Source organism: Saccopteryx bilineata, chromosome 6 (assembly GCF_036850765.1).
Source record: "Saccopteryx bilineata isolate mSacBil1 chromosome 6, mSacBil1_pri_phased_curated, whole genome shotgun sequence".
Taxonomy (NCBI): Eukaryota; Metazoa; Chordata; class Mammalia; order Chiroptera; family Emballonuridae; genus Saccopteryx; species Saccopteryx bilineata.
Window position 1 is genome coordinate 167,417,294 of NC_089495.1, and position 14,639 is coordinate 167,431,932.

At 40.9% G+C, this 14,639-nt stretch overlaps 1 protein-coding gene across 2 annotated transcripts in view; it reads right to left on the reverse strand.

Annotated features, from left to right (window-relative positions):
- The window catches only part of KIZ (kizuna centrosomal protein), a 124,959-nt gene extending 110,532 nt beyond the window's left edge, over positions 1-14,427 (reverse strand). The window contains exons 1-3 of one of the 2 annotated variants that reach the window (XM_066237974.1): positions 14,279-14,427; positions 7,055-7,117; positions 1,405-1,567 (exon numbers count right to left, since the gene is read on the reverse strand). In XM_066237974.1, coding sequence (XP_066094071.1) covers positions 1,405-1,567; positions 7,055-7,117; positions 14,279-14,367 — 315 coding nt within the window. In that variant the 5' untranslated portion in view covers positions 14,368-14,427. The remainder of the gene's footprint in view (positions 1-1,404; positions 1,568-7,054; positions 7,118-14,278) is intronic. The other variant, XM_066237975.1, reaches the window with a different exon arrangement.
- Positions 14,428-14,639: the final 212 nt, after the last annotated feature.

Sequence of the window (14,639 nt, forward strand, 5' to 3'; positions counted from 1 at the left end):
GAAAGAAAGAAAAAAGACACTGAAACAGACACAATAACCATAGTTGGTTCCTGGTCTGGAACTGGAGAAATTTATATGATATATTGGTTGGACATTACATGATATTGTAGAACCATTTTTCCTTTTCTGCGGTGTGAGAATGAATGGTATTATGATTATATAGGAAACTGTTCTCTAGGGGAGAACTATCATTGTGTCTGCAGTATAGTTTTAAAAACATACACATACACACATACACTCAAAGCAAATGTGAAAAAATATTTATAACTACTGCCTTCAGGTAGAGAGTATAGGAGTTATTTTAGTCCATTCGGGCTGCTATAACAAAACAGCACTGATTGGTGGATTATAAACAACAGAAATGTACTGCTCACAGTTCTGGAGCCTGGGAAATCTAAGATCAAGGCACCAGCATAGTCACCTTCTGGTGAGGTCCCTCTCCCTGTTCGCCCCCACCTGCTCACCATGTCCTCACATGGTAAAGGGGCTGGGAGCTCTCTGGAGCCGCTTTTATAAGGCACTAATCCAACTTATGAGAGTTCCACTCTTATGATTTAATCACTTCTCAATGGCCCCACCTACTAATAGCATTACTTTTTCAAGTGATGGGCATCAGGATTTCAACAAATGAATCTGGGGGAAACACATTCAGGCCACAGCATAGATGTTAGAATAATTTATTTTTTCTGTGTACTTGAAATCTTCCTAATAAAAGTTTGGGGAGAAAACTGCTAGAGAAAATAAAAAGGGAAGGGAAGTACTGAGACCACTGTCCTGTAACCAGCATTCAGTTGGGATAACTTGGCCAACAACTCCTGACAAATACAATGGTGGGAAAAAAGGCCTAGCCCTCAACACTTTGCATAATTTGGAGAGCGGATGGTTTCTGAGCTCCTTAAGGGAATGGGACTCCAGAACTAGAGAGGGCTAAGAGCAGCTGCTCTGGGGTACGATGAGGAGCATGAAGGCGAACTCCTCAGGGCCGGGCCTGCCCCCCCCCACCCGCCCCCGTCTTCTCCCAACACACCTCCAGACCAGAACAGAGGGGTCCAGACCATAGAAAAGGAAGCATTTAAAGGAGGAAGAAGTCTCTAGAGGGGACTCTAATGCAGCTCAAATTCAACCATGAGGCCAACGACTACCAAGCGTCTTACAATGGCTGGTGATGCATGTGCCCATTTTACGTTAATATTTTGTATAGTACAACAAAGTATAGAAATTCCATAAATTCCTTAACTAAAGGAGGAATCTGAGAAAATTCAATTTCAAGTTCTCTGATCAACATTTGGCCACGTGACAATTCATAAAGAAAACTGACAGATGAATAACTGAAACTTAATCTTCATTATTTCTAATTTCAGCAAAAAGGGTTTAAAAAATCCATAGGACAAAACAAGATATCACCTTCAGTTCTTGAAGCTTCTCTGTATTTGTGGTAAAGTGTTCAACATGAGCTTGGACATGTTCAAACTGCTTTAAATATTCTTGGTTTCGAGTATGCGCCTTCTTTTCTGATTCACATATTTGCTTCTGGTATTTCTTTAGTTTTACATACTTCAGCTTAGCTCTAGAAAAATAAAAGCAGATTTTTAAACAACAAACTCAGATTTTGACAATCGAGGAAGAATTTTCTTTTTTTAAAAACTGAATTTGAAGATGTTTATTGCATTCTATTTTTGGTGGAAAAAACATAATATACATTTATTTAGCACAACCTTGTAGAATATACAAAGTGAAACTGGGGAAGAAACATTTTTCTTCTCCTAGTCCATTCTGAGGACTAAATCATGAACTGCTCCACCACATTTAAGTATCTCTTGCAATAATTGGGCACCAAGTTTAACATTTACTAATTTAGAAGGAGAATTTTCTTTAACAAAATTGTTAGTGAAACTATGTATTCTAAGATATTTTACCCAAACACTGAAACTTTAAGGACAAAATGTGTATGCATTTTTAGAGATAGGAAATTAATGCAACATCACTAAGGTATCACATCTAGATATAATTGCCCTGAGAAATATATACAGACCACATTGTAACATTCACACAGAGAAGATTTACATAGATTTTCTTCTCAAAATTACATGTGATTCTGAGTGGTGTCTATGTGGCCATATTCAGAGAAAAAACCCATTAGCATTCTTTTAAATGATAATCTCAGAACTACCTGCTCTATGAAAATCAAACTATAAACCTCAATCCATAAACAGTATGAAAATTTAAAGTAAAAAAGCTCTCATTTAGATATAATTTTAAAATTTTGTTAGAAACTATAATATACCATATTATTAAAGTATATTATAATAATAACATATAGACTATAATGCTACTCAAATTATGAAAAATCCTTTCAGGACTCATCCAAAGTATAGTATGGCCTGACTAGGCAGTGGTGCAATGGACAGAATGCTGGCCTGGGACACTGAGGGCCCAGGTTCGTAACCCAAGGTCATAAACATAACCCCATGGTTGCTGCCTTGAGCCCAAGGTTGCTGGCTTCATTGAGCAAGGGGTCAATGGCTCAGCTGGAGCCCCCAGTCAAAGCACATATGAGAAGGCAATCAATGAACAACTATGGTGCCACAAATAAAAGTTGAGGATTCTCATTCTCTCCCTTCCTGACTGTCTGTCCTTGTCTGTCCCCTTCCTCTCTCTTGCAAAGAAAAAAACAACAAAGTGCAGTATGAAAAGGCTCAAGATGTATAGCCCACTCTTCTCACAGAACCAGCACTGCTAATTCTAGCTCTTTTTCACAAGTACATAAGTCATAAAAGTACCAGTTGCACTTCTATTGTTGGTTCAATAAATTGTTCACTACTCTTTTAGCAAGATAAAGTTGAAAACCACAAAAATGTTCACTCTAAAAAACAGATTTGCAAAGATGCTAAAAATATTAAAAATTAATCTCCGCTTGACTAGGCGGTGGCGCAGTGGATAGAGCGTCGGACTGGGATGCAGAGGACCCAGGTTCAAAACTCTGAGGTCGCCAGCTTGAGCGCAGGCTCATCTGGTTTGAGTAAGACTCACCAGCTTTAGCCCAAGGTCGCTGGCTCGAGCAAGGGGTCATGCGGTCTGCTGTAGCCCCTGGTCAACGCACATATGAGAAAGCAACCAATGAACAACTAAGGTGCCCCAATAAAGAATTGATGCTTCTCATCTCTCTCTCTCTTCCAGTCTGTCTGTCCCTATCTGTCTCTCTCTGGCTCTGTCACCAAAAAAAAAAAAAAAATGACTGAGGATCACAAAAATTAATCTCCAACATATCTTAAATCTCTATTCCTAAATCTTGATCTTTAAGAATTTCTTTATTGTGCTTTGATCTCAGTTGGCTGTCCATATTTTTCCTTGTGAACAAAAATCTTGTTTTTGTTGTTGTTGTTGTTTTAGAGACAGAGAGAGAGCCAGAGAGAGGGACAGACAGGAGAGAGATGAGAAGCATCAATCATCAGTTTTTCGTTGCGACACCTTAGTTGTTCATTGATTGCTTTCTCATATGTGCCTTGCCCGCGGGCCTTCAGCAAGCTGAGTAACCCTTGCTTGAGCCAGCGACCTTGGGTCCAAGCTGGTGAGCTTTGCTCAAACCAGATGAGCCTGTGCTCAAGCTGGCAACCTCGGGGTCTCGAACCTGGGTCTGTCCGTATCCCAGTCCGAAGCTCTATCCACTGCACCACCGCCTGGTCAGGCTGAACAAAAATCTTAAGACCGGTTTTACTACTACCCATAACTGCCATTTTCAACATAGCAACAGTAATGAGGTAGAACCTATTGTTATCAGTTTTCACATGCAGGTACTTGGTGAATCTGCTAGTGGTGGTCAGTATCCACTTGGACTAGGTACAACAGTAACCATGCCTTCTCCATCAAAAGTCTAGTTTCATTTCCGTCCCTACACTAACCTTCAAAGCTGACCACATAAGTAAGTCATTCATTCATCCATCCATGCAATTATTCATGTATTCAGTGCTCTGAATATGAAAGCCACTAAGCCAGGGTCAACAGGTAAAAAAAAAAGAAGTAAGTAAAGTACAGTGTAAATAAGTGCTATGTGGGCAACTCCAAGGGACTCTGACAAGACTGGGTGACCTGACCTAGTTGAAGGGCTCAGGGAGACCTTCCCAGTAGAAATTATTTTTTAGCTGAAACATGAGGCTGGGTAAGAGTTAAATCAAAATTGGGGAAAGTAAGAGTGAAGAGTTGAGGAGTAAACATTCAGGCAGGGGAAGTAACATGTTGAAAAGCTCAAAGGCAATTAAAAATATAACAGATTTGGCTTTGGGTGGTATACACACAATGCAATACAAAGATTATGTATCACAGAATTGTACACTTGGAACCTATATGATCCTATTTACCAATGTCACCCCAATCAATTTGATAAAAGACTTCATCAGTAAATAACTAAATAAATAAAATAACAGTGATATTGAAAAAAATAATAAAAAATAATAAGTTATCAACTCTTACTCTGGGTTAGACACTACTTTAAGTCTCTACTAAGTTCTCATAACTATTGTTACCTTCACTGGACATATAAAAGAATGGAGATACAGAATGTTGAAGTAATTGTCCCAAGGTCACACAGCTAAGAGCTAGTGGGGCTCAGAATAAATCAACAAAACTGGAAATAGAACCTACCTGCTTACACTCTACTACAAAGAGATCTTATCATGGGCCCTGGCCGGTTGCTCAGTGGATAGAGCGTTGGCCCGGTGTGTGGATGTCCTAGGTTTGGTACCCAGTCAGGGCACAGAGGAGAAGCAACTGTGTCTCTCCCTCTCCCTCTCTCCTTTCTCCTCTCGCAGTCAGTGGTTCAAATGATTCACGTGTGAGCCCTGGGCACTGAAGATAGCTCGGCTGATTCAAGCATCAGCCCCAGCCGAGGGTTGCCAGGTAAATCCCAGTCAGGGCACATACAGGAGTCTGTCTCACTATCTTTCCTCCTCTCACTTAAAAAGAGAGAGAGAGAGAGAGAGAGAGAGAGAGAGAGAGAGAGAGAGAGATCCTACCATGCTTCAGAAACTGAAGTTTAGTCCATGTAAATTTTTAGCAAAAGGCTAGCAAAAGATGGTGATGATGAAAATTAAACAGGGCAGATAATGGTCGGTCTGGTGAGCCCTTGTGCCCAGATAATTCTCACACCCTGCTCATCTCCTCCTGACCCAGTTTTTCTTCTGCCTGTCACAGCTGCAGCAACCTGGTAGCACCTGCCTCTGTGATGCCTGGTATTTTCCTTTCCCAGGGCTGCTTTTCTGCATTTGCAGCACAGCAAACCTGGATATGAGAAGAGTTAACACCTCTTGTGAGGGCCCTAACCAGTGGAGTCAGAAACCAGGCGGTGAACTGCACCCTCTTCCTTCCCCTAGTGGACACTTGTAAGGAACAGAGAGGCAGTCTAGACTGTTCCTTGGAATGTCCAGACAGATCGAGCCCAAGTGCCCTTAGCAGTGACCAGCTCCTACTTCATTCTTCCCAGCCCTGCTCCCAGTTTTAGGTGACTACTTCATAAAATAAACAACTACCTACAAAAAAAAAATACCACCTACATATAAACCCTGTCTCAGACTCTGCCTTTGGGGATAGCCAGGTTGAGGCATGTTAGACCATTTGAATTTTATCCAGCAGGCAGTCAAAGAAAGCATATTTTTAGCAAATCATACCCTCTCTCTAACAGGAAACAACAAGAGGCCGAGAGTGGGGAACAAACTCATAGAACTGACTGCTTGGTAAAGGTCTCCATTATTTTCTTATCACCATTATGTCAGGAAGTTGTCCAAGAACAGGCCACAGAAAAAGTCCATACTCTGTCCTCTGCCCCTGCAGCTGTGGACTAGAAGAATGGCAACTGCATGCATCTTCTAAGACAGGGGTCGGGAACCTTTTTGGCTGAGAGAGCCATAAACGCCATATATTCTAAAATGTAATTTCATGAGAGCCATACAATGACCTGAGTACGTTACATATCATACAATAAAAATTTGGTGTTGTCCTGGAGGACAGCTGTGATTGGCTCCAGCCACCCGCAACCATGAACATGAGTGGTAGGAAATGAATGGACTGTAATACATGAGAATGTTTTATATTTTTAACGTTTTTTTTTTATTATTAAAGATTTGTCTGCAAGCCAGATGCAGCCATCAAACGAGCTACATCTGGCTCGCGAGCCATAGGTTCCCGACCCCTGCTCTAAGACCTGGGCCCACCTCTGAGGCCACGGCATCCACAATACTGCTGTTTCTTCCATCCTCCTATCAGTTTCTCTGTCTCTTCTAGAGCCCAGAGAGTCAGGGCTATTCTCCCTGACTGGTACCATTGGAAGTACACTAAATCTTAAAACCAAAGAATTTTGAAGATCAGGAAATAAATGGGCCTGCTGGGTTATTTGGTTTTAAAGTTGTCTTGGCTTCTCTCTCTTCCGGATGCTTTCAATTTTTGCTCATATTATAATATGGATAAATCACAAACTTATCATAGCCAGAATATTTTCACATAAAGAATACTGGAGGTAACACCATACATTTGGCTTAAGGATCAAGTTTAGTTTTCATAAAATAGAATTTAAAATATTATTTACTCTTACTATTAGAGTAAGTAACCTAAAAAGGATAACATGCTTATTACCTACTGTCCATAATGATTTTAACCTTCATTGCCATCTCATGAACATGAGACACTGTGTAACCCTGCTGAAAACAGTTTGTTGAAATCTCAGCTACAGTGATTATGCTTTAATCACTACACAGACTTAATGGGTTTCAATTGTGATAAAAAAGATAGCAGACCTTAATGTGTCTGATTCTTAAGCTATTTAAGCAATATACATTCATGAAATAACACAAATATCATGAATGAAAAAATATATACTAATTTTAATCAAATTTATTCTATTTAATAGTCTAATTAAATTGCAGTGTTTACTTCAAACTATTACATATTAAAAATAAGAGAATGGTAAAAGTACTGCAACTATGGTATTTACAACATATCTAGGGTTAAATTTTTATTGACTAACATGCAAAGTGGCTTAAAAACTATTACCACTGTCATATCTTACCTGTATATATCAGACTGACTGTATTCATAAAGTTTCTTTTCCAGATCCAATCTCTTCTTTTCACTATGGTACAGAAAGAAAATACTTTATGAATAATTATACTGATAATAGGCTGTCAAATTTAGAATATGATCTCCTTTGAAATCACACTTTTGTGAGAATATCTCTCTGGTCTAAGAAGCAGAAAATGCCAGCTGTGTTTAAAACTCAAGACATGAAAATACTTATTAGTCACCAGGGATGCCTAAAAGCAAAGGGGACACCAATACAAACTGAAAGAGAAAGATAATCAAAGTAAGTGGGAAATGCCCAAAGAAAAGGCTGGGAACCAGGTTCATTCATTCAGAAAGGTATTTCTTGAGTGCCTTAATGAGCCAAGCACTGTTCTAGGCCTAGAGATCGATATGGTGAATGGCAACCAAGAACCTTATCATTAGGCAGCTCTGACACTCTAGGGGGAAGGATAGACAATAAACAGATTAATATGTAAAATAAAACATGGCCAAACTTCTCAGAGATGCTGGCACTTGAGCAATGGGGTTCTATCAGGACTGGATATGATGCTTCCACAAATCCACCTTGGACTAATGACTGGTGGCTTGCTCTGCTACAAACCAGTCAAGCTTGGGCAGAGCCAAGTGGCTGAGTTAGGGATAAGTCTCTAAAAAGTAAACCTGGCCTCACTGACATTTAATGAAGACCAAGTCACTTAACACTATCACTTCAAATTTGGGAGAATTTTTTTTTATAACTTTGAAACATCACCACAATCTGTCACTAACTGCTATTCCCTGGAGCTACTACCAGTAAAGACTTAGCCATGATGTACAGACAGGTGAGTGCTGCCAGTAAGCTAGGAGACAGCTTACCCTGCACCCCCATCCTGAGCAAGAGGCAGGGGAAACTAGGCAGCAGAGGAGGGGGCAACAGCCAAATTCAAAGGGCGGAGGGATAACTGGGGAATGGGGCTCTGTCCCAGTCCCGAGAGGAGCCATTGGTAGGTTAACCACAGAGGGCTCCACCTGACCACCACCAAAGTACCAGCCTCAAGCTCATGTAATCGAAGTCACATTGCTAATCCAAATTACCATGAACTAAAGGCCGAAAGAGAAATCACATAATGTCTGAGAGAAAAATGCTAAAAAAAAATACTGTGAATCAAAGACAAGGAGTCCAAAAGAAAGTGAGCTCAGGTTGGTCTCCCAAGGGAAAGAGGCTGAGCCCACATTACATTTGTGAGCTCTTAGTTTGTTCTTTAAAAAAAAAAAAAAAGTCCTAAATGTACTCTGTTAGCTACATTATAGATAAAGTAAATTTGTTTAGCATAATTTAACCAAAATTCTTTTAATGGGAAAATGGGGTACCAAATCCAAATATTGAATCTTTGCTTGGGGAACACATCTATTCCTTAGCTGTAATATGCCTGTGTATAAAAAGGATAAAAGATCAAAAGGAAAAAAATATAGAAACACAATTTTTAAAACTGATAGCTTCTCATAGATCTGAACTTAGAAGAGAAGAAAATATGGCATAATTGTTTCCATGTCAGCAAATTTTATTAGTCAGTTTTTTCTCTTCTAAGGTTCAGTGATCAACAGGATACTTAACTCATGAATAATGAATGACTGGACAATGTAAGCAATTTGTCATTAACTTACAAGGACAAAAAGACTCTTAAATGAATCTATGACCTTGTACCCTTGGTGTCATGCTTCCTTTCTGTGGTATTCCTGCTTAGAAAGTATGACCAACATCTGGTCATAAGGAAACATCAGGCGAACCCAGTTTGAGGATCACCCTCTGGAATGCAAACTGTACTCTATGAATCTGTCAGGAACACAAAAGATAAGGAAAGACAGAGAAACGGTTCCAGAGTGGGAAAGACTATAGAGGCATGGCAACCACATGCAACCTGGACTCACAGATGGGATCTGAAACCAAAAAAGAAAAAAGACAGTGTTAGGACAACTGCTGAAATGGGCAGTTGTTGAATTTGATTGGGCCTGTGGACTGGTATGTCAATGTTGATTTCCTGACTGCGAGGGCTATATGCTGATCATGCAAGAAAGTATCCTTGCTTTTCTGGAAATACACACCAAAGTTTTTAGGAGTAATGGGGCATCATATCTATAATTCTCAAGTGATTCAGAAAAAAACCTAATAACTTTATTTTTTAAATCCTTTTTGTCATTTATAGTTGACATACAATATTATATTAGTTTTGGTTGTACACCCCAGTGATTAGACATTATATAACCTTCTAAGTGATCATCCCAATAAATCTCATATCCATCTGACACCATACATAGTTATTAGAATATTATTGTTTATATTCCCTATGCTGTACTTTACACCTCCCATGAATAATAATTTTAGGGAGGAAGACAGAGATATAGAAAATGTAATAAAGAGTTGAGGAACCTGAGTTAGGGAAATATTAAAGGGTTTTTGTCCTATACTTGCAACACTTTTGTAAACTTGTATTTCAAAATAATTTTAAAAATTCACCTATGACTTCTAGTGAAAAAGGACTGCACTTGAGAAATCCAGTGGCTCCCAAGCAGCAAGTTCTTTTAAATAATGAACGTGAAACTTCTTTGTTCCTGCTCAACTTTCAGTACACAGTCAACCAATGGTCGTTGGTGCCAATTCAACATCATCAGACCCCCGATGTGGAGTGAAGAAGTAAAGTTTATACAGTGTGAAACAGCTCAACTGTGATACAGCATGGCTACAAAAACAGCCCAGCTGTGAGGCAGCTCTGGGACCAGACCCCCTCACTCACAAGACAGCTCTGCTCCTATGAGACACTGAGCCCTCACAGACAGAGGGGAAACTTGCATACGTGGACCAAGTCCATAGCCCTGATTGGTCTGTGCTCATGCAAATGAGGGCTCCATATCTTCACAGTTTGATTGGTCCAAAAGGTACTGTTCTGATTGGTCAGGATAGAGCCACTCTGGTTGGCTGGTGCTATGCAGCTCTGATTGGATGAGGAAAGCCTCAACCCTATTGGTTGAAATAGGATTCCAGGATCTCCTTTATAAGGTCTGGTTCCTATGACAGAAACACAGTGCAGGTAGGCAGTTCAACACAGGGCTCTCCCTGAAGTACATGTGTAGAAACACATGCAAGGCTGTTTTTGTTTGTTTTTGTTTTGAGCCCAGTTAGCCACCAGTATGCCTTCTTAGTAGGTGTCTTCCTTCTCATGATTTACAATATAGACAGCTGTTGGTCATTCTTGTTCTCTATTGTGATGCTTCACACACTGAAAAACCACAATCAAATACCTCTTGGTCTTCTACTCCATGCAAAATGATTCTAATCTCATTAACTCTCAACCTAGGCCTATTTTTTTAACTTCCTCATCCATGCTGTATCAACTCTAAATGCTATCTTTCATATGTGGTGTTTTATTTTTTTGTTTTGTTTTGTTTGTTTTTTTTGAGCAAGCAAGCAAGGGCACCCATGTGCGAGAGATGGAGGGACAGACAAGGATAGACAGGAAGGGAGAGAGATGAGAAGCATCAACACATAGTTGTGGCACCTTAGTTGCTTATTGCTTTCTCATATATACCTTGACCCCGGATCTCCAGTTGAGCCAGTAACCCCTTGCTCAAGCCAGCAACATTGGACTTCAAGTCAGCGACCATGTCTATGATCCCATGCTCAAGCCGGTGAGCCCATACTCTAGTCGGTGACCTTGCAGTTTTGAACCTGGGTCCTCAGCTTCCCAGGAGTCCCAGGCAACATTCTAACCACTGCACCACCACCTGGTCAGGCTCTTTCATATGTTTTAAATTTAAGAGTTAAAACCATATATTTACTCCAGTAAAAATCCAGAGAAAGGCTTATTGACAGGATCCCCTTGCAATTTCCACATATTATTTAATAAATCTTTGAAACACTTAGCCTTGGGATGGATGTGTACCATAGTCTATGCTTTCAGTTACCTGCACCCCCTTCCTTCAATCCCCACCCCAATCATCTTAAGTTTCATACAGCTGAGCAGTCCTTAAAACATAGCCATGTGGTTTAGTTTTGTCCTTTTAAGCCACTTGACTATTCCAGTTTTGTCTCAATAGCATCTTCAGCTTTACTCAACTAATATCTCAGTGTCAATTTCGGAACTATTATGATATCTCAGCCTAAGTCAATACTGGCATTGAAAAAAACTATCTGGTTAATGGGCCTTTTAAAGGGATGCTTTTATGTAATTGTAAGAGTCAATTCCACTTATGTTTCCACCATGCTTGTTTGTAGCACTATAAACACTGTAACAAGTCACTTCACTAGGCGCTTTTGGAATCAATGATTGACTTTTACCACAACTCAGAGAAAATACTATATACAAAAAGGAAAAAAATGTCAGAATATAAAATTACATCTATGTGTGACTACAACTAAGACAACCTGAACTAGAAATATACCAGTTACAAGGGGGAAAGCCTAGTTATTAGACCAGCTATCATAGCAATGATCTACCTTAAAGAGGGCCAAGAAAGGGCACTAATTTTTTACCTCCCACTCCCAGGACATTTCTGATAAAGCAGCTGTTACTTCCTAGGGTTTCAGCCTATAAAATTATTCTTGAGTTTTAAGAGACAATGGTCCTCTGGTCACTGGAAAAAGGGGGCAGGGATAGTACAGCTAAACACTCAAACAGGAAGCAATGATATTCAGTTTACTCTACAAAACTACACCTTTCAATTTTTTTTACTCTGAGGATCATTACGCTAGTAGAGAAAAAATGTCTGTGGCCTGACTTTACATATTAATCACGGCCCCTCATTTCTGGTGAAGATGTCAAGTTCAAAGAAGCTGAATGATCTACTCAAAGTCACACAACTGTTCGTGGACTAGAACCCAGGTTTCCACATTTCTATTGCAATTTTCTCTGAATCCAAAGTTATTTACTTCTGTTTTTATTAACTATATGTTACAACTAGTCATAGACTTCTAAAATCAAAAATTGAACACATACAGCAGCGGTTCTCAACCTGTGGGTTGCGACCCCGGCGGGGTCGCCTAAAGCCATCGGAAAATACATAATGCATATCAGGTATTTACATTCCGAATCATAACTGTAGCAAAATTACAGTTATGAAGTAGCCACCAAAATTATTTTTTGGTTTGGGGTCACCACAACATGAGGAACTGTATTGCGGGGTCACTTCATTAGAAAGGTTGAGAACCACCGACATACAGCAACAAATTTGTACTGACTTAAAACAAATCTCCAAATACAGAACCATGAATATGTTATACAATATGACTCAAATTTTTCAATTTCAACAGTCTTGCTTAATAGCTAAAGCATTAAGTGTTAAACATAAAGTGAGCAATAATAATTACATAGTTCTACTATAGGGATGCAGCCAGGTGTTCTAGCACAGGAAGCAAAAATGATAACTCTCAATTCATTTAGTTCAAAAAGAATACCATTTGAACCAGTAACATTTTGGAATTTGAACTTGGACTAAGAGATTCAAATAACTAAAGGACTAGAGTAACTTAGCTACTCTTTAACAGAACAGAGTCAAAAAGCACTTAAGTATACTAATGCACAGAGCAATGCCTTGTCTCTTGATTACCGGGTATGTGTAGACACTTAATACCATCTTTGATATAACACACTGTCCACTTTTCCTCGTTGACTGGAAAATGGTCATTATTTAGTGGCAATATGTGGCTACTCCAGTTCTATACAAGACATTCATAACTCCTGGACACTCTCTGGTAGACTTTGGGATTCCTTCCATTCATTCAACAAACATTTATCAGGCCCTTCCTCCATGTCAGATACTCTATCACTAGCTAACAATCCAGCTAGACATGATTCCTCTCCTGGAATTCTCAGTATAGGCAGGGAGCAAGTCCTAAGCCATTTTCTAGCATGCTGTAAGAATCCAAGGTCACATAAGTTAGGGAATCTGTTGTCAATACTTGGTGGAGAGGATGAAATTCAGGAAGTGATTTTTCAAAAATGGAAGTCGGAGGTCACTGGAGTGGGTGAGTAGTGGCATGTCAGAATGAAAATAGGGTGTAGAGAAAGATTAAGAGATAAAATATGATTAGAGCAATTAAGAGGGCCTATTGTAGATGCTCTATAAATACTTGACAAGAATTAAGGCTAAGCCTGACCTGTGGTGGCGCAGTGGATAGACCTTCGACCTGGAACAACGAGGTCGCTGGTTCAAAACCCTGGGCTTGCTGGGTCAAGGCACATAGTACAAACAATCAATGAACAACTAAAGTGAAGCAACTATGAACTGATACTTCTGGTTCTCCCCCCTCATCTCTCTGTAAAATCAATAAATAAAAAATCTTAAAAAAAGAGAGAGATAATGAAAAGAATTAAGGCTAACATGAGACGAATATACTTTGTTTCAAAAACCACTCCTGCCTTTACATGTAATTTTAGAATTGTCACACACACAGCTCTCCTCTTCACTAAAATGATTTTGTAACTTTTAACATTAAACTTTTTATCAATAGATCAAAAATCTATTTTCCTGTCAACTGAGATTTCTAATTTCAATTAATTTAACAGCTAAATAATAGTTCCAACGACTTAGCTTTTATGTTATTTATAGTAAATTATAATTTTCTCTTTATGTGCTCTTAGATCTGTTTTCAGTGGTTCTTTCATGTTTTAATCAGGATATTAATCAAGGTATCATAAACCCTCTGGAAGCTGGACTTTTCTTGCTGAAAGTTCATCCTTGCGCTGGAAATCTGGCTCCCAAAGTCTTCTGTATTTAAACAGGGCATGCATCTCTCTTTCTCTCTCTCTCTCTCCCCCCCCCTCCCCGTCTCCCTCCCCCCCTCTCTCTCTCTCTTTCTCTCTCTCTCTCTCTCTCACACACACACACATACACACACACGCGCGGTCCTGGACCTGTCATCACGCCTGCAGTGCAGCTGTCAGGGTGGGATGACAGTCTGAAGAGGTCCTAGGGCGGAGGCGTGTAGATGGGGACTAGAAAAATTCACAAGGCTTGATGGAGAATGACAGGCAGGAGAACTCCCACCCTCCTTCGGGCAGGAGTGCCGCGGCGCAACCTGCAGTGGTAGACCCCCAGTGAGTGAGGTGTCTCCGGTAAACTTTGTCCTCCAGGCCCCACCCGGAGCCCAGGGGAACACTGGCGGGATTGAGAGGGGGTGGGCACCAGCTGACCCTCGGAGCAGGCCGGTTCCTGCCCCCGCTCCGATAGGCCGTACCTGTCCCGCAGCCCGCGCTGGAGGCGGCCCAGCCGCTCGTAGTAATCGGAGCTCGCCATAGGCGAGGACCCCGAAGAGGCCCGGCGCATGCCGCCCGCCGCGGCTCCCGCGCGGCACCGCCTCCGGGCCGCGGGAACTGGGTTGTCCTAGGCGACGGCCCCACCATGCACCGCGGGTAGACGCCGCGCCCCAAAGTCGTTCGAGGGGGCGGGGCTCCGCGGAGGGCGGGGCGCCGGCGGTGGCGTGGGCGGGGCGCCGGCGGTCTCCGAGGAGTGAGCGGAGGTTGCACGCCGGTTTGAGGCTGTAGGCTGCGTGGGCTGATTCCAGAGGCATGTTCCCCCAGAGACGGGCGTCGTCCTTC